The sequence below is a fragment of the Artemia sp. Qi Xiang Cuo genome, chromosome 6 (genome assembly GCF_049724085.1).
Source record: "Artemia sp. Qi Xiang Cuo chromosome 6, ASM4972408v1, whole genome shotgun sequence".
Taxonomy (NCBI): domain Eukaryota; kingdom Metazoa; phylum Arthropoda; class Branchiopoda; order Anostraca; family Artemiidae; genus Artemia; species Artemia sp. Qi Xiang Cuo.
In genome coordinates this window covers 76775285-76794902 of record NC_142799.1, presented here as the reverse complement: position 1 = coordinate 76794902, position 19618 = coordinate 76775285, and the positions used below count along the sequence as shown (strand labels likewise).

At 37.2% G+C, this 19618-nt stretch overlaps 1 protein-coding gene across 4 annotated transcripts in view; it reads left to right on the top strand.

Annotated features, from left to right (window-relative positions):
• Nucleotides 1–19618, top strand: part of Tbce (Tubulin-binding cofactor E) — an 81134-nt gene that overhangs the window by 15578 nt on the left and 45938 nt on the right. For all 4 annotated transcript variants that reach the window (XM_089090370.1, XM_089090369.1, XM_089090367.1 and 1 more), the window contains 3 exons: nt 4864–5046; nt 6340–6484; nt 9458–9582. In XM_089090370.1, the coding sequence (XP_088946496.1) occupies nt 4864–5046; nt 6340–6484; nt 9458–9582 (453 nt within the window). The remainder of the gene's footprint in view (nt 1–4863; nt 5047–6339; nt 6485–9457; nt 9583–19618) is intronic.

The window sequence follows — 19618 nt, the reverse complement described above, 5'->3', positions numbered from 1 at the left end:
TGCATAGACAAAATATTAGTAGACAATACTTGAGAACAGTTTAGCGTTGAAATTCGCTTTTCGGATCGATTTATCATCATTTCAATTTTTCACATTCATTGAGCAATTGTGACTCCGACTCCGAAATTCGGTCCTTTGGGGTTTATGATATAATTTTTTCGAAATAAAATCTTATTCTGTCCGAGTAATTGCTGGCTTGTTGGGACAAATACGGATGGTCAAACGTGGTACTAGTGCCACCTGATGCCTCGTATAAGGTAGAGCAGCCAAAAAAGCAATGTATAGCCTACCGATGGTATCTTGGTAGAAAAAATGCTCCAAAAGTGCAAGAATTCTCGTTTTCTCTGCATTTATAAGGACAGGGAATCTTCCGAAGATCGGTCTAAGATCTTCCCAAGTAGTTGCTTACTTTTTAGAAAAACCGGTTGTAGTAGAACATGATAAGATAAGATTTATTCATAGTGAAATACACATACAATACAATGATGAAACTACCGGTATGGTTGTGCTTAAATTGTGACTTCTCCACCTCACCTTCAGTTACCAGCGGTATGAAAATTCCGTCCAAAGTTACGCCACGAGCGAATCCTAGTCCTAAATCCTTTGTCAAAAACACACCCATAGTCACACCAAGGACTTCTAATCCCCAAACTAAGACAGTAACAAGGCCCAGCAGTAAGGATAAAACCCCATGCACAAATTGTTCTGAATACGTTATTGAAATCTCAGCTCTAACTAACACATATTCCGTCCTTGAGAATCAACTCTCAGCTAGTCAGAATGAACTCTTATTACTTCGAAATGCCCACAAATCACTCCGATCTGATATACGTAACCTCCAGAACTTAGCTGACGAAAAAACAGCAACTATTGACACCCTAATGACTCAATTAAATCAGTTGCGAATCCTTTCTCCCGTCCCACCCGCAAAATTACGCTTGTCTCCCTTTAGCTCTGAAATAAATAATTATATACAAGCCCCGAGCGATCAGATTTGTAACTCCTTAAATAGTTCAATAAAAAGTTACGCGTAAGTCCTTAACTAATAAAGAACGTAATATTATATGCAGGTTTTACGAGAGTGGTTTTTGTAGAAAAAAGAATCGTTGTCAGTATTTACATGTTTGTTGACATTTTATCTCAGGATGTGCAAAAATAGTAGCTGTTTTTTCGATCATCTTTCGAAAATATGTGCAGATTTATCATGTTTCGACAGTGCTTGTAATTTGGCCCATGCTTCTAGGTCATCGATCACCCTTAAGAATTTAAATTTGTCAAAAAACAGAAAATCTACTCTGGCCTTGGGCTAGGCTAAGTCCTCATCACCTTATCGGTCCCATGCCACCGTCAAGTATCTAAATAATACCTGTACCGTTTTTTCTAGGGGTCGTTGCTTTGGTTGCACTAAAGCTCACGTTAAGGTTCCTCCTTCTTTTTATCTAACCCCAGGAAGAAATTTGCACCAATCTGTAAAAGATATAAATTGTAAGAGTCACTCCTCCCCCTTTGGCCGTCCTTTTTTAGTACACTGCACCCAAGCAAAAATCTCCCACCAAAGTCTGTCAAACACAGCTCAACAATTAACAAACCGCTTTCGATTTCCTACTCCCCCTCCTCTTTTAACCAGCTCCCGTCCCAAACTCTTGAAAAAAAAATCCTCGTTCCAATATTATACCCAGCCTCTTAGAAACGTCAGTACCCATCCCTCCTTCTCCTACCTCCCACCTTACCTTCCCATCTCCCCCTTTCCTCCCTATAAAAAGTTCTCCCAATTTGCCTCCTTCTTACCCTATCTCCACGAAACCCCACCTCCAACCCATTCGTTTTATCCCTCGTGCCCACCCTGTCAACGTGACTCAGGTCTTTGTCAGACCTTTTGCATTTAATAATGGTCTTGTAATAAATCCTGATTGTTCTTTCTTCACGCCAACTGGAAACAAGTCGCACCTTCATCATCATGCTTCATTTGTATCCTTGCCCGTTCCCTCACCTCCAAATCCCCAAGGTAAATCCTTTACTTAGCCTTCTACTCCACAGCATTCTAATATAAATTTAAAACCCCACCCAGGAAATTATCAAACTCATCAAGTCTCCCTGTCGAGATTCCCCAATCGGTTTGTTTTTCCTAAACTTTTAGTTACTAATGCGGATAGTCTTAATTTTGAAAAGCTTACTGAACTCGAGGTGCTTTCAGAATCAAATCTAATAGATATTACAGATACTACTGAAGCACAATCCCACGTTCCAGGTTCCCTGTGCCTCACAAATTATTCAGAGTCTACTAAACTCCGTCCTTTAGACCACCCACTCGGAAAAAAAAGGTGGCGGTGTTTTGTTCTTTAATAAAAGTAACCTTTACACAGAAGTTATTCGAGTCCCTAGTTTATCCGAGTATGATGAAATCCTCAGGCTAAGTATTAGACCAAAAGTTCTCCCTCGTCCATTTAATATTATTGCAATACTTGTTTTCTATTATTCCCCAAATCAAAATATCGAGTCAAAACGTAAATTCATCCATCAATTGCAGAAATGTGCTGATTTCGGTATTTCTAAGTACCCCAATACTGGTCTTTTTTTTAGTTGGCGATGCCAACGACCTTAAATTGGATTATTTTTGCTCCTCACTTAAAGTAAAGCAATTTGTTAAAATACCAACGACTCGGGGAAATGCCTCTCTTGATGTCATTTTAACTAATATGTACAATTTTTTACAGCCCTCCCTCAGCTTTGCCTCCATTAGGTGGGAGTTATCATCTTTCGATTCTTTTATCCCCTCCTCAAATTTTAAGCATTCTTTCTCAATAACTTATGGCACTTATCGCCCTCTTCAAAATTCTGGTCTTCTTTCTTTTGGTATGTGGCTGAATACTGAAGATTGGTCCGATATTTATATTTTAAAAAATCTTGATGAGAAAATGGCTACGTTCCATAAAAAGCTAATTGATAAATATTATATTTGTTTCCCTGAAAAAAAATTTGAATAGCGTTCCAGGGACAAACTCTATATTAACCAAACTATAAAAACACTAATTAGAACCAAATTGAAGCTTTTCAAAAATCGTAAACCGGACGAAGCCAATAAACTAAGAAAATCAATTAAGAGAGAAATTTGTAAATTTCTCTCTTAATAAATCGATCGTACTAAAAGAACAGGATCGAAGCATTGTTCACCAATAAACCAAAAAATTATTATTCTGAGGTTAAAAAACTGTATGACAGGAGGCTTGAGCAGCTTAACTTCAATATACCCGAGTCCCCTGAAATTACGGCCAATAATCTAAATACATTCCTCGTTTCCATTGTCCAGAGCCTTCCAGCATTATCCGACCAATTACCAACATGAGCCCTTTCCACTTCTTTATCCACTGTTTCCCCGTCTGAGATAGAAAGAAGAATTCAAAAACTAAGAAAGACAAGTATTTGTCCTTTGGATATCCCCTTTCCCTGTATTAGTGCTTCGGGTGATTTCCTTTCTAAGCCCTTGTCTTTCCTGTTTAACGAGATTACCAAGTCTGGGCGAATTCCAACAATTTGGAAACAGGGTTTCATTGCCCGTTTGAAAAAGAAAAACGGAAAGCCTGGTTTTGAAGGCTTTCGTCCTATTACTCTTACTCCTATTTTCTCAAAACTTTATGAAGGATTCTTTGCAGACTGGCTAAAGTAAAAAATCCTACCTCTTACTGACTTGAAGCAACTCGTGAACCTAAAATCCACCTCTACTTCCCACTACCTCATTTCTCTTATTGACCACATCGGGAAAATCCTCGAAAAGCCTAATTCCTGGCTAAATTCAATTTCCATCGACCTTCAGAAAGCATTTGACCTTATTAACCATAATATTTTAATTGAGAAACTTGTCAGCGAGTTCAATATTGATCCCTTACTGGTGAAATTGATAGCCTCCTTCTTAACAAATAGATCGAAGGTTGTCAAATACCAGAATCATTATTCATATCCTCTCCCTGTCCACAATGACATACCCCAAGGTACTCTCCTAGGTCCCCTACTTTTTTCAGTCATGATCAACAGCCTCGCAAATGGATTGCCTGACCGATGGAAATTTGTTGATGACCCGACGGTTGTTGAAAATTGCTTCAGAAATATAAAACGCAACCCTATGAGCGTACTCAGTGATATTGAAGATGAAGTCATGGACTTAGACAAGACAGCAGACCGCTCAAGCCCATGATTATGCCGATTTGTTTCTTTAAATTCTGACCCTTTTTTCTTAATTCTATCCCTCCTGAAATTTCTTTGTCCTCATTTAAACTACTTGGCGTCACACTTTCTTCAAATTTAAAGTGGGATATCCACGTTAAAGACATCATCCGACAATTTATCAGTAGTTTTAAACCTGACTTGCTTTTTTCAAGCAGTTCCTTCCAAAAAAAGCAAAAAAGCACAACTTGACTAGCTAAAGTTAAATGATTTGAGGATTAATTTAATAAATTAGTGGCTACACAGACAGTGGCGGTTCTAGGCCTAGGCATGGGGGCGGGCAACTGCCACCCCTGTTTTTCTTATATCTGGTATTAAATTCCTTTTATTTTATACTTTTACACTCCTATGGTTTACCTTGCAGCCCCCCCCCCCGGATTATGAGGCCTAAAACCGCTACTGTGCACAGGGTATTTAAAGTGTTCAAAGGTTAAGGATTTTTGCTTTTCTCTCATAGTAATTTGGGTGAAATTAAAGAAGAAATAAGTTTAAAGCCAAATAATTCTACATCGTTGAGATCTACTCTTAGCAAATGTAGAATTCACCAGACTCTTTTGAATAAAAAGGTTGATTTAATTTTTTTTATACATAAAGGTCTTTTCAAGATAAGGTGTAATTGGTGTAAGTAATAAGGATTTATTATAGCAACTTGGGTGAACTCAAAGAAGCAAGTGTATCTTCACAGCCAGTATCACATGGTGGCAATGGCTTTGAAAGTCTTTGTCCCAATTTGGAAGAATTGCATCTAGATTCTACCCTATTGTCTTTTTGGACAGACGTCTTCGAGATAATTGATCGTTTGCCAAAACTTAAGATGCTCAATTTAAGGTGATGTTCATTTTGCTTGTATTAATATTCATGTGTGCTACCAGCAAATTTCCCAAGGAGGCAAGTGCTAGCAAGAGCTTTGCTTTTTACCAAGATTTAAATAGGAATTTTTCTCATTGTCATGTTGTTGTGCATATTTTTAATTTGTTGTTTTTTCCCAGGGAGGGGATATTCCCCCTTCCCCTTCCTTTTGATTTTCATGGTAATATTGCTTCTTTTTTTTACTGACTGTGATTTCTTACCAGCTTCTATTTAGGAATTCCGAAAAGCGGCTTTAGCCAAAGTAGTCCTTGAAATGGCTGTAAACACTTATCCAAGAGAAAGACCCAAAGAAGTAGATCTAAAAATTTGAGGCTCAAAAATGGCATCGGGGTCTAATACCCTTTGGGCCAGGTTCGCCAACAGATGAAAATGGGGATATTAAGTATTATTGGTTTTTCTAATTTGTCTTGCGTATGCCAATACGTTAGGATTAAAATCATAACTCAAGTGCCAATGAGTGTTAATAGACGCTTTTCCTATTCCAAAGGATTTCCGTAAGCTAAATATTGCGAAGAAGTATTTTTTTTATTCTCAATCGGAGACAATTTAAATTCAGGAAACACTGGAATTCGAATCAACAGGAATGGCTGAATGAATGAAATATGTTAAATTGACCAAGTACAAGATAATAACACAACAATTATGCACCCCCGACTGAGAACAGAGCTTGTAATTATTGGGGTAACAAACATAAAATTTAACTCATCGACGTGACAGAAAAAAATGAATAAATAAAATACAAAACCACAAAATTAGAAAATGAAAGGCTAAAAAAAGGGAAAAAAGGGAATTATGATTGGAGTTTTATTTTTTGACGATGCAAGGATACGAGTCAGCTTAATAAATAAATTGAGGGTTGAATATTAAAGTAGGACCAAGTCTTTTTAAAAAAAATCTCTGTTTTCAATCTTTTGTTTTTTGACAGAAGCGAAGTTTCGATTTCGTCATAAAATCGATTGCAAAGATTTTGAACACTTTTGAGAATTAGAAATAATGTCAATGCATTAATGGTTTATTGAGAGAAAGTGTTATTGTCCTTTTGTTTATTGCTATTGTTATTATTATTAATTTTGTTAATGGTTGATATTTAGAGGCCTGTCGCCGTCCATCATCAGTCATATGAGCCTTCCCCGTTAGTTGTGTGTATGTATAGTTTATTTTGTATTTACAAGTTGTTAAGTTAAATCAAAGCAGATTGAAATTGGGACGAATTTGCAGTGTCAATTTACAACTAGAATTATCTACTTCTAGCTACAATGTTTTGAGTCTGGAAAAAATTGAAAAAAGTAAAGCTGTTTTTCCGAATATTCGACATTTAGTTCTAATTGGAATGGAGTACACATGGACCGATATTAGGAAAATTTGCAAGTGTTTTCCTTATATTGAGCATTTGCAGGTTAGTAACTAATGGTCTGTTCAAGCTTCTAATCCTATGTTTAACTTGTATACATGGCAGCTAACCGTCCTCAGGGTGGTCTAACCCTTCTCAGAAAAATACACCTGAAAAATACTACAAATTTGCCTCTCCCCCTAATTTTTTATGGATTGACGCTACTTTTATAAGGCAGTTGTGTATGGCTCTCTAGGGAGAGGGGGACTTAGGAAAGGACGCAATTAATTGGTGAATTCTATAGAAAATGTGTAGGATATAACAATAGTAACCCTTTAAATTTCAGAGTAGGAGGGGCATTGACCCACCTCTCTCCCTTGTGCAAGTGTCTGATATTGACAGCTAAACCAATTGACAGCTAATTGACAGAATAATTGACAGCTTAAACAATTGCCAAGATGTCAATGACTGAACTAACTTTGTTTCTGGATGGGAAAGCTATGCATCAATTAGTTGTGATACAGAATACTATTAAAACAAAAGTGATTTTCAGTGGTTGTAGTGCATGGCTTCATTAAGATAATCACTACCAAAAACTATGTCTTTTGGGGCGCCCATTTGGCCTAGAAGGGTTGTTGAGAGCTCATTGATCTTGGTCCTAAATAGGAAAGCCATATATGACTTAGAAATTGTATAAAACTACTAACATAATAAATTGTGTCTTAGGTGTGTTTACAGTGGGTGCGTTTTGGCGTCACAAGGGCCATTTCTCTGACTAACCTTAACTGCTTCAGATGTAATCTGTGTCAGAACAAAATCTTTATCAAGTCGTATGTTAGATGAAACAGTGTGGATGATAAGAATGACAATACTCACTACCTTCGTTAAAATGTAAAATGCCAGGCTAGAACAGTAGCCAATCAAAAACAAAGTGATGACACCTATGTCTAGCTACGTTTTCTAGGACTGTGAGTGTACTATATACAGATACAGATATTTTATTTATGAAATATACATAATGCTACAAAATACGCCTGCGCACATGCCTACGCATTAAAAATTACAACAAATTAATAAACACCGTTAACAAATGAAAAAAAAAAGAAAAAAAAAGAAAACAACAAGCCAAATGGTTGACCAGTCAACCATCAGAGATAAACTTCACCACCATTCTGCAAAACTGCTGGTAATCAGCGCACTCTCTAATATCCAGGGGAATAGAATTTTACACCTTTGGACCAATATGCCTCAAACTAAATCCTGCTCTAGTTGTTCGCCTAAACTATGCCTATCTTATTAATATTATCATTATAATTACTATTATTATTAAAAGTGGGCTTACAAAACTAAGTTGAGTCTCAAGCGGCATTGTCCTCCTTTCTCTCTTCTTAGCGATTTTTTGTTTTGACAGACGCATATTGCCTCCGCACTTAAAAAGCCTAATTAGTGGTGGGCTAATATCTAGTTTCATCCTTATTATACAATTTGTCACCTGTTGGATATTACCCTCCGTTCTTATGAGTGTAACCAACTCTGGATAATTATTTGTTCAGTTTCATGGTAACTTGGAATCCATAGAATCCTTGTATTTTGTGACCTTATCATTGCTACTAAAATTCAGAGGATAACGTCGCCATGTCTCAAGGTCTTTTCTGACATTTTTGCACTTTTGAGATAGTAGCCAAAAACTATTTGCTAAACTGTACTGAAAAGGAGGATTGGCAGGGTTATGTAGATTAGGAGGATCTTAGTGTTGTTGAATATTTATCACTGCTGATCATCTCTTCGAGAAAAGCTTAACAAAGAACTATTGGCACTTATCTCAAATGCTTAGTTGATAAGTATACCCATGGGGCTGAAACACACCAAATGTGAGTTTTAGACATGTTTCGGTAAAAGACAGAAATCTGGTGAAGGTCGACATTCACTGAATGTCAACAAACACATAGTCGCTTGGTGTGTTTCTGAAATGTTTGTTAAATATTCTTATATCTGCCTTTCATCGGTGAGTATCGACATTTACCATGCACCTATGGTGAATGTTGAGCATTTCTGAGAATCTAACCTTATTTCTAGCCTATTTCTGAGATTTATGAGCTAACCTAACCTGTCACCATCAAGCCTTGCATAAGACGGACAAATCTGACTGAACCCAGGCAGAGAAAAGGATTTGGTGGGAAACAACCTGTTGCCTTCTCATCGACTCCACTCTTTTGGACACTCACCAGATCATATCTGTGATTGTCGACATACGCCGGTGAGGGTCCGAATGTACAAGAATGTAATGAAATATTTGATGTTTCACCGACGTATTTGGTGTTTTCTGACATTCACCGATGAAAGTCGATATTATCCAATTTCAGTCTTTCCCGGTAACAGACACACATTTAATGTGCATGTGTCCAAATGTGTGTTTGTCAGTAAGACACTAAATGTGTCTTACAAACACAGATATTTAGTGTTTTCCAAGCCCAGTGTCGTCTAATTTGGTTTTAACGTTAGTGGTCGAGCTCTAATGTTCATTTTTTGCGCTGTACCTTTAAAGATGCTAAATCACAATTTTTTGAAGACATTCTGACTGCTCAACCGTCATTAAGTTCACACCTGTTGAACTTGGGTTGTAGTCCCATCTACCTCTGGAAGCTAAATAAATGTGTATTGTTAACTATTTTTGTTCAATCAGATCCAAAAATCTGCATCAGCATGTAAGGTTTAATTGTTCATTTAAATTTTCGAAATGAACCAATGTCATAACTTCTTATCTTAATTTTAAAGATGCTTCCCAATCACAATTTTTGAAGAACATTCAGACTGGTCAACCTTCACTAAGTTCAAACTGGTTTAACTCGGTCTATAGCCCAATTTACCTCTCTACAGGGTTGGGATTCAACTGATTAAAAAAAATAATTTGCAGAATAAATTTCTAGTTATATTGACAAAATAGAATAAACGTGCCAATTTATAGGTTTTTGTAGAGACTTTATTGAGATTTTTTTGTTTTTCTTTAGAGATTGCAGAAGCTTTAAAAATCTCTTCCAGGTTTCTTGGAATCAAATCACTTCAATAGATTCAATAGACTGTATGGAGTCATGCAGAATATTGGATCTGGAGCATAATTCACTGAAGTTTTGGAAGAATCTCCGACAACTTGGTCGCCTTAAAAGGTAAAAACTGCAAACAGTATTGCTATTCGCTGTAAGTTAAGGGCATACGATACCTTAAAGCATGGGTCGGCAACCTTTTGTTGCAAAAGGGCCAAAATTTTATATTGGGATATTACGCGGGCTGTACTTAGGTCACACGTCATTACGCTGTAGGGTAGTATTGTAGGTATACTATAATAATTAGAGTGCATCTACAATATTCATATGGAAATATTTTGGTTTAAAAATAAAACGCTTAATGTATATTTTTACTACATTTATTGTAGTTGATACAATCAATGGGATTCTGTTGTTGTATTTGACATGCAAGTTTTTTTTAAATTAGCTTGCATTTTTGTAGTAGAGACGTATAATATTGCGTCTAAATGTATGTCCGATAATCGAGAAAAGTGATAACCGAGAAATATCCACTGCTAAGGGGATTTTAAAAATATCCATCTTACGTGAGATCTTTGTGAAATCAGCAAATCGGTTTTCAAACTCAGTTTAAAGTTGTATTAATCTACTTTTCATTTTATTATTTCATTTTTCGCTATACCTCTCTGAGGATGTTGCCCTGCCCAGCACACTGTCATTTGACCCCTGTCCCCAAACACTTAAAGGGGGAACGTGAACTGTGGTCGCAGAATTTTCGTCACATTTGTATATGTTACTTCTAGAACTGACGCTTCTGAAGCTTTTCTAGAACTGACTTTGGGTTTGAGAAGGACTGTTCCATGTTGACCCTGTTAAAGTTCGTTGCTAGACCCAAGCTTGTGGGTTCAGGCTTACGTAGTCAGAGTTGTGAATTTTGAGCTGGAAAACCTACCAGCCAGTCTATCCCTGTTACTTTGGCATTGGTCCAGTTCTGAGGGATTGTCTTGTTGTTTGGTATATGCAAGTAGTTGATGCAGTCAAAGTCATATGCACTGGCAATTGTAGTTACAATTAGTTGGGGTCGCAGTCGCAAGCAGTCACATTCACAAGTATTTGCAGTTGCAAGTAGTCACAAATTCAAACAGTTGAAAGCAGTCACAGTTTGAAAAAGTCACAAATGAAGTAGTACTAATTGCATAAGTAGTAGTAATAGTAACCCTCGTAGGTTCAATGTATTGCTTTCAGCTGTTTCTTGTATATTGTTGATATGCCCTTTTGACAGCCTGCATACATAGAGTACATTTTGACTTTGTTCAATATGCACTGCAATATCCCTTGATAGTTTCACTTTAATGCCCTTGGCCATCCCAGATATATTGCAGATAGACCATTTTAACATCCATGTATAGTTATAAAAATCCCCTCAACAGGTCCTTAAGTTTCAACTTAATACCTTTATCCGTTCCTAAGATGCCGTAATATGCCCTAATGACAAACTTGGATAGAAATTGTGTCTTTTGATTTAGTTCCAAATCCCCATAAAATGCTCTGAAAGTTCCAATGTACCTCCCCTCTTTTTCTGGAATATTTCACATACACCCTTTTGACAATCTGGATATATTGTATCTTTTGATTTACTCCTCCTCTAATTTCCCGGAAAGTTGAAACTTAACACCTTATTCTGTTCTGGAGACATTGTACCTATGCTCCTTTGACAACCTGGGTGTACTTAAACACTTTTGAAGAAGATAAAATACCCTCTACTTCGTAGGTTGGTCTCATCTGGTTACTACTACGATACGCTCCAGTGTGTACCATATTTTACTGTCCCACTAAATAACAGATGACACCCATATATAAAATCAAGCGTTATTTTTTTCTTCCGAATGTTTTGCCACAAGATGGCCACATAAAATGACCATATAATTTGGCTTTCATTTGCACCTTAAGCACTAAATTTCATTGAACTAAAAAAGAATAAACGAAGAAAATCTAAAGAAAAAATATTTTGGGGGGATATTTCCCAAACTTTGATTTAGGTTTGCTCAAAAACCAAAATTGTAGCATACCAAAATAATTGGTCTGGACTAGATAGTTGAACATCAAACTAACTATGCTAGATGACGCTTACGGATTTTTTCGAGAATGCTATATGGCAGAATGTTAGATGGCACCCCCTTCCAGCGAGGATCTTGCAGGCCACACCGAGACGCCCCGAGTCCCCATTTAATTTCCCCTTTTTCGTGCCGGAAATGGAGATGTTCACTTATAATGAAACTGACATAATCAGAAAGTATGAATTTAATTTTTTCAGTTAAAGAGCAATTCTTTATTAAGCTTAGAAAAAAACATTCCCTAATAATGTTCTAGCATACTACTACTACTACTACTAAACAACTCACCGCAGCACCAAGTCGCCTGAGGCCAACACAGCTACGCACACTCCTCCTCCACCCCAATCTATTCAAAGCCTCCCTTTTTACACCCGCCCACGAAGTTCCCATTTCCTTTAAATCTTTCTTTATGATGGCCTCCCACCCCAAACGAGGACGACCTGCTCTCCCTTTAGCTCTAGACGGTTGGCCGAAAAGAACAATCTTCGGCAATCTGTCATCCTTCATCCGCACAACGTGCCCTAGCCACCTCAACCTTTCTTTTGTTATAACCCTAGAGATCGGTATTGATCCACATTTCTCGTACAGCCTATTGTTGGAAATACGGTCAGTCAGCCGGGTAACCAGAACAATCCTTAAGCAATTTCTCTGGAAAACAACTAGCAAATCTTCACCCTTTTTTCGGAGCGTCCATGCTTCAGAGCCATATTTGACCACTGTAATCACTGTAGCTTCTAATATTCTAATCTTGTTTTGCAGACTTATCTTCCTATTCTTCCAAACTTTTTTGAACTGTGAAAAAAACACCCTCAGCCTTGGCTATTCTACTTTTGACATCTTCACTGCCCCCACCATCTTCACTAATAATACTACCAAGGTAAGTGAAGCTGCCCACCTGATCAATCTTTTCATTACCCAACGTCACCTTTTCATCTTCTCTTATTTCTAGCCTTAGTGATTTATTCTTCTTAATATTAATTTTCAAACCTGTTCTAGCACCCTGAACGTGCAAAACATCTAAAAGTTCATTCATTTTGTTCACACTTTCATCTAGGATGCTTAAATTACCAGCATAGTCCAGGAGACCTTTTCCTCTCCATTTGATTCCGTGGTCTCCCGTTGCCTTTGCTGTGCTCCTTAAGACAAATTCCATCAAAATAATCCATATAAAAGATGATAGAACAAAACCCTGCTCAACTCCTGTTATAATACGAATCCATATACAAACCTTGTTTTCTACCATAACTGCAGCGGTGTTATTCTTGTACATGGCACTGATCTCTTTAATGCATTTGTCTTGTAAACCAAACCAGCATAAGGCCTTTACCAAGGCTCCTCCATCAATATAATCAAACGCTTGCTCATAATCTATAAAACTGAGGACCAAAGGTGTTTGACAACTCAGGCACTTCTAAATTGTTAACCAAAGAGTGAAAATTTGGTCGACACATCCTCTACCATTTCTAAAACCGCATCGTTCTGCTTTTAAAACTTTGTCTACGGCATCTCTCAGTCTAAAAAGTATCATATTACTAAGTGATTTACTACCTACAGAGACCAGACTAATGCCTCGATAATTACCACACTCACTTTTATCACCTTTCTTATACATTGGTTTAATTAAAGCTTTCCTAAAATCGTTAGGTACTTCCCCTTTTTCAAAAATCATATTCATATTCTTCAGTAACTTATTTCTAACCTCAGAGTCACCATATTTAAGAAACTCATTTACCACACTATCAGCACCTGGAGCTTTATTATTTTTTAATCCTTTTAGTGATTTCACTAATTCCTCCTCACAAAACAAATCTTCCTTCACATCCAGGGTATCACAAACTTTTTATTTTCCTCTATATCTTTTTCTGCAACTCTATCTCGGTTAAGCAAATTCTCAAAATGTTCAGCCCATCTCTCTTAGTTTTTTCCTTATCGCTAATTGCGGCCCCATTCCTATCTTTAACTGGGATAAGTCCGGATTGACTACTCCCTCTCAGTTTGTTAACATGCTAGCACAATATTTTACTATTATGCCGACTAGCTGCATCTTTCAGGTCCTCGGCAATTTTATCCATGGCCTCCACTTCACACCTCCTTAGTTCATATTTTAATGCTTTCTCCACTTTCTTTAAATCCTTTTGTTTTCATATGATCTATCACTCAGATAATTCTTGCACAAGTCCTTTCTCCTTTCTGTTAAACATAAAGCTTTTTCACTAATATTCTTAGCTGCATTTCTAGCTTTCTTCCCTAAGACACCTTCAGCAACTTCACAAATTATTTTTCTAAAATTATTCCAACCATCTTCCACATTATCAATTTTTAAACTCTCAAGTTCAGTATCCAACTGTTCCTGGAAAGTTTCTCTCAAATTCTCATCCTGATGTCTACCAACATCATAACTTCCCGGGAGGTATTTACCCTTCTGATATTTCAGGTTTGAATTGACCCTAGACACTACTAGATGGTTATCTTTACTTTTAACATCGATAACAGCCCTTTTATGTACCTTGTATCTTGTATCGATCCTGCCAATCTTCGGTTTACTGTAACATAATCAATTAGTTTAGCTGTCTTACCATCATGTGAATACCATGTTAACTTATGAGCCATTTTATGACCAAACACCGTATTGGTTATAAATAGATTGTTATACCTACAAAATTGCAAAAGTCTGTATCCATTACGGTTTATTTTTCCTACATCAAACTTACCTAGGCTACCATCTATCCCTATATCTACCGACCTGGGCGTTAAAATCTCCCAGTAATAACATCATATTTCTGCCTGGGACCCTGTCTATTTGCTCCTGTAACTGTAAATTAAATTCATCTGAGTCACTATTATCTCTGTCAGTCGGTTTTACAGGGGCGTATACTACAATAACTGATACCCTAAAATTTTTAGTCATAAAATGAACAATTACTATTCTATTATTAATACCTTCCCAGCCTAAACAGACTTAGCAGATTCCTTATTCATCATGAACCCTACTCCTTGCCTGTCCACCCCACCCTTCCTGCCTGAGTAAACAAATCTTATATCACCTAATTTCATGCTTCCTACCCCTGGGGTATGAGTTTCTGAAACTTCTAATAAATCCAATTCGAATTTTCTGAATTCGTCAGTCGAAATGTCGATACGATAGTCATTTTTTAACGTTGTAACATTCCAAGTTCCAATTTTCATGTTCTTTAAATCATTTTTGCCTCAGGAAAAGCAATGATCCTGGATACCAGTGCAGGACGGGGATCACTTATCTTCTCAAGTCTACACCGAAGTGCTTAAGCCGGCTTAGAACCGGACAGCAAGAAGCTTCATGAAACACTAAAAATCAGTTCAGGAATTATTATTTGAGTGATTTCGCCGCTTTGGGAGTTTCCTGTGGTGTCACTCGCTTTGATTGACAATCTCGCCGACGAAAAGGAAGTAAAAAAAATCACCGTCTTTCCAGTCAAATTTCACAGTAAAAGCGCAAATTCAATGACAGCAACACATTTAGCAAGTTTAATAGCAGTGAAAAGGATAATAGAAATAAAAGTTCATAGGATACTACCATAGAGGAAGACAGAGATTAATTTTTTTTAAATTTCATGGTGGAAGGTGTGTTCTATTTCCAATGGTTTACATCGATGATGTATTTTTGCAAGCCAATCAGAGCTGATAATTCCATGTTTTAAAACCTGATTCCTGTAGGAATATAAAATTCCTGTAGGAATTTTAAACCAGCACAAAGAATGGTGACAGCTGTCAAGTATGGTTCTGAAACGCGGGCGCTTCGAAAGACAGAGGAAGATTCGTTAATTTTTTCTTGAGGAATTATCTACGGATTCTTGCGGATACCCGTCTGACTAACCGTATTTCAAACAGTAAGCTCAACGAAAAATGTGATTATACCCCCTTTCTGGGGCTCTACTGAGAGGAAGGTTGAGATGGTTAGGGGACGCTCTGTGGATGAAGGATGACGGGTCACCAAATATCATCCTTTTTGGCCAGCCATCTAGGACCTAGGGTTTAAACTTTATGCCTTGATCTTGGTTTCACATATACTTACAAAAACTAGGTCAAAATGCTATCGAGTGATGATCATGAGATAGCCAATCAATTTAGAACTACGTTAAAGCTAGTTTGGTGACTTCTCAGTTTCAGAGGACATACTGCTGCTCAGCGGTGAATTTTCACCTAAATTGTATAAAGTCCATACAAAATGAACGGGTATCATGAGAAAAAGGCGATCTTCTTAAGACCCATTTATAATGATAATTAACCTTATAGTAGACTACAAATAGCTCCCTCTGAAAGAAAAATTATTCGTAACTGGATCTAGTTTTCATATACACCGTCTAAAATATCGTGTTTAAGCCTTTTTAATGCTACAATCCTAATGTTTTTAGCCTTATTTTATGTTTTAGATACAATGGACCGTTTTTCTTAATTCATTAGATTTGATCATTTAAATAAGATTTGTTCCAAAAAGAACTATCACCAGCCTGGCTGGGCCGAATTCGTTTTTCGAAGTCAAGACAAAAAACAGATTAACACCAAAACTTTCTTTATTGCATAAATTGGCAGATGTTATTATTAGCCATGTTGTGTTGATTAAGAAAGTACATGGAGACCCTACTCGGTTTTCCTGGTTCAAAAGTTAGAATTTTTAAGATTGCTTTTCTCTGGAACCTAGCAGCTTCAAAATGCAATTGCTGAAATACATCAAACTGAAAACACAGGCAAATATTCGAATGTTTGCCTATGCTTGTTCTATGAAAGAAAAACAGTGTCAAAATACAGACATCATAATTACATTATCTGAGACTAAATTCATGAATAGAGACATCTTATCAATAATAATGGGTCCATAACCTTCTCTTTTAATCTCTCTTGTAAAAGTTTTGAACTTTTAATCTGTCACACCTCACAAGAGGTCCCCATGAATTACACAAATTTATTTCGAAAACGGGAAAAAGAAAACAAGCAACGTTAACGCAACGGTGCCACCATCAGAATTTTGCCAACACTTCCCTACATTATCCCCGGCCAAATTTGGTTACCCCTAGTCAATGTTTGCGCCTTCAACCCTGCCCCCCACGCTCTGCCTCAACAAAAATCTACAATTTTACCCTAATAAGATTTTCCACAGGAATATATAAAAGAACTTTTTTCCATTACGTAGTTGATATATTAAATGAGTGAATCCCCCCTAACCTCTCTTCATTTTTAACATTCATTGTGTATTGTTCATCTTGTAAATTTTGAGCTTTCTTTTTATGGTCTTTTGAGCTATGGTCTTTTATGGTCTTTTAATGGTTTTTGAGCTTTCTTTTTATGGGCTTTTTTCTTTCTAGATGGTGTCTATTTTTTGCTCACAAGATTAAATTGTCTTTATGTTTTTACTTGGTTTAATTCCATTGTAAGTTCTACGGGTTTTAATTGTTTTTTTTTATCATTTTTATAGTTTTTAACCTTTTTATATTTTGACTTTATTTTCCTCCGAGCTACCTTATTAGATATATTTTTCTTCTGTGTTTAATGACTCTGAAGCGCGTGTTTGGCCCATCCGGGCTTGTAATAGCCATCACGGAAATAGGGATTGGCACCGTTTCTGTCCTTGGCCAAAACAGAAACGGTAAAAACGGCATTTATAAAAGTGAACAGAAACAGAAATAATGAAAAGAACGGAAATCCGTTTGGTAACCAAAAACAAAAATGACCTTTTTTTACTTAAAAACGACCGTTTTAACAGAAATTGTGTTTTTTTTCCTTTACGTTTATAAGAGCAAAGTGAACACTGATATAAATTAATAAATAAGACCAAGTATACAAAAAGAACACACAAATTAAAAATTTTTACTTAAAAATATTCGAAGTCCTTGTGATTTTGCAGTCATTCGTGAGCGCCGCTTTCGTGTGAAGTCCCCAGCTATGCTAAATGCACTCTCGCTGGGTACGGAAGTTTCAGGCACTGGGAGATTTATGTATGCAATTCCACTTATTTTCAGGGAAGTTCAAAAGTAGTCACTGCAAAACTCCAGCGGATGTGAATTGTTTCTTCTTGATCGTCGTCTCTCGCTTAACAAGAGACTTATTTAAGAGACTCGTTCATATAAACTTATCTAAAAAATTTTCGCATGCTGACCAATGGTCTGCGTTGCACAGGTACCGGTCTCCGGATTCACTGTCTTCGGCCGGGAGTGCAATGCGTTGTTTGAGGTAAATCATCTGACATTTCCTGTGTCCCCCCCCCCAGGTTTCTCCAGATACCCATTTAGGATTGGGTCGACTCGGGCTGAGCTTACAGATTCATACCATTGACCCCTGTTCCAAACCAAACAGCCATCGACACCAGGATTCGAACCCCTGATCTCATGATTTCAAGTCGAGTGCGCTAACCACTCGGCAAGGACGGCTCTCGTCATATGCCCTGACAATGTTTGCGCTGACACGGGCAATGCTGAAATTGTCTATATTTTTCACATTATTTTCGGTGGGTTCATCCGTAGCCCTGTCTTGCGAAAAACTTAGCACACAAGCTGTCTTCTTGATCAGAAATCTCTGGTGATTCATTTCGGTTAATCCCTGCCTTAGTAGGAGTGACGTCAATAGTTCGACGTCAGACGTCGACGTCATGATGTGTAGTTCAGTTGGATTCGAGCCAGTTCTTTTGTACTTTGTTGCTTGGAATTGAATTATCGGAGAAGCGAGGAGATGGACTGATGACTGACTCTGTTTGTATGGCTTATTTTCCATAGATTACAGGGTCGAAAAAGCCAACTCTTGTGAAGAGTATCATATCCAACTTGGAATGGCCGAAAAATATTTCCTGAGCTTAACAGCTATTAGTTCCTTCGGGTCATTGATTGACTCAGTCGACATACTAGTACCTAGAGTCTAAGAAAACAACTGTAATAGCTTGATCATCAGCACAATTTTGCTCGCCAGAACATAATATATCCACTAGTTATCATCTTTGCCTGTTCGAACCGGTGAAGAACCTTAACGACAGTTTCCACGGTGGACCGCTCATTACTGGGAAATTTGAGCTCTCTCGAACTTCACAAAAGCTCTCTCAAAATGATATTGAATCTTGGTCGACGGTAATTTTATAATTGTTTCTCACTCAGGGGGTCATGATGAGTTTAACAAGGGGCCGCTGTTGATCAAGACTCAGCGCTGTCACACGAAAAAATATTATTTATTAATTAATTAATTTAAGTTAAGTGTACTTACCAATACAAATATATGTCTTTGTATTGTACAAACATATATCTTTGAAAAATTAATAAGCGTATATCAATCAATAACTAATGAAATAATTATATATACGGATAAGGTAGACAGTTAACCTCAAATATTTATCATAAGGGGGTCTTTAGGCGACTGACCCTCTTTTGTGTATTTTTGGAGACTAAAAAAACTTAAGAACGGTACATGGTATATGTGAAACCAAGATCCCGTTACAAATATCTCAGATGAAGCTAGTTGTAATCTACCATAAGCTCAAATTATTAGAAAAGGATCTTACGGCGACCGTTTTTTTTGGGGGGGGGGAGGCTTGTGGCACCAAAAACGTTTAGAAGCAAGCTTCGCTTCATTGGTGTTTTCTCAGCTATAAAAGTGTCTTGTACAAAGTGTATTAAAGACAGATGAGGGAGGAGCCTAGGTTTTCTCAAGGTCGAAAAACAAACAAGGCGCTGTGTTTATCAAATTATGAAGCTTATTATAAAAGTCTCAATATAAATATTATTTGTATTTATTTAATTTAGTAAACCTGTTTTATATTTTTTTTTACGGTGGGCTGAGGATAGAAAACCGGCTTTTGACAAAAAAAGGTAAAATGGGTGCTGCTGCCCCCCGAGGTGGGACAGACGAGAGGTTTTATTCTCCTCCGAGACAGTTTTCCGTAAGTTATAAGGATATAACCATACATTTTGTAATTTGAATAGGCCGTTTTACTTAGGGAGTGGAGTGTAGACTTCATAAACACTGTGGTCCCAACGTTTAACCTTAATGGGTGCTTTTTAAACTACCCCACTATCTGGATCTACACTATCTACACTATCTGGAGACTAATC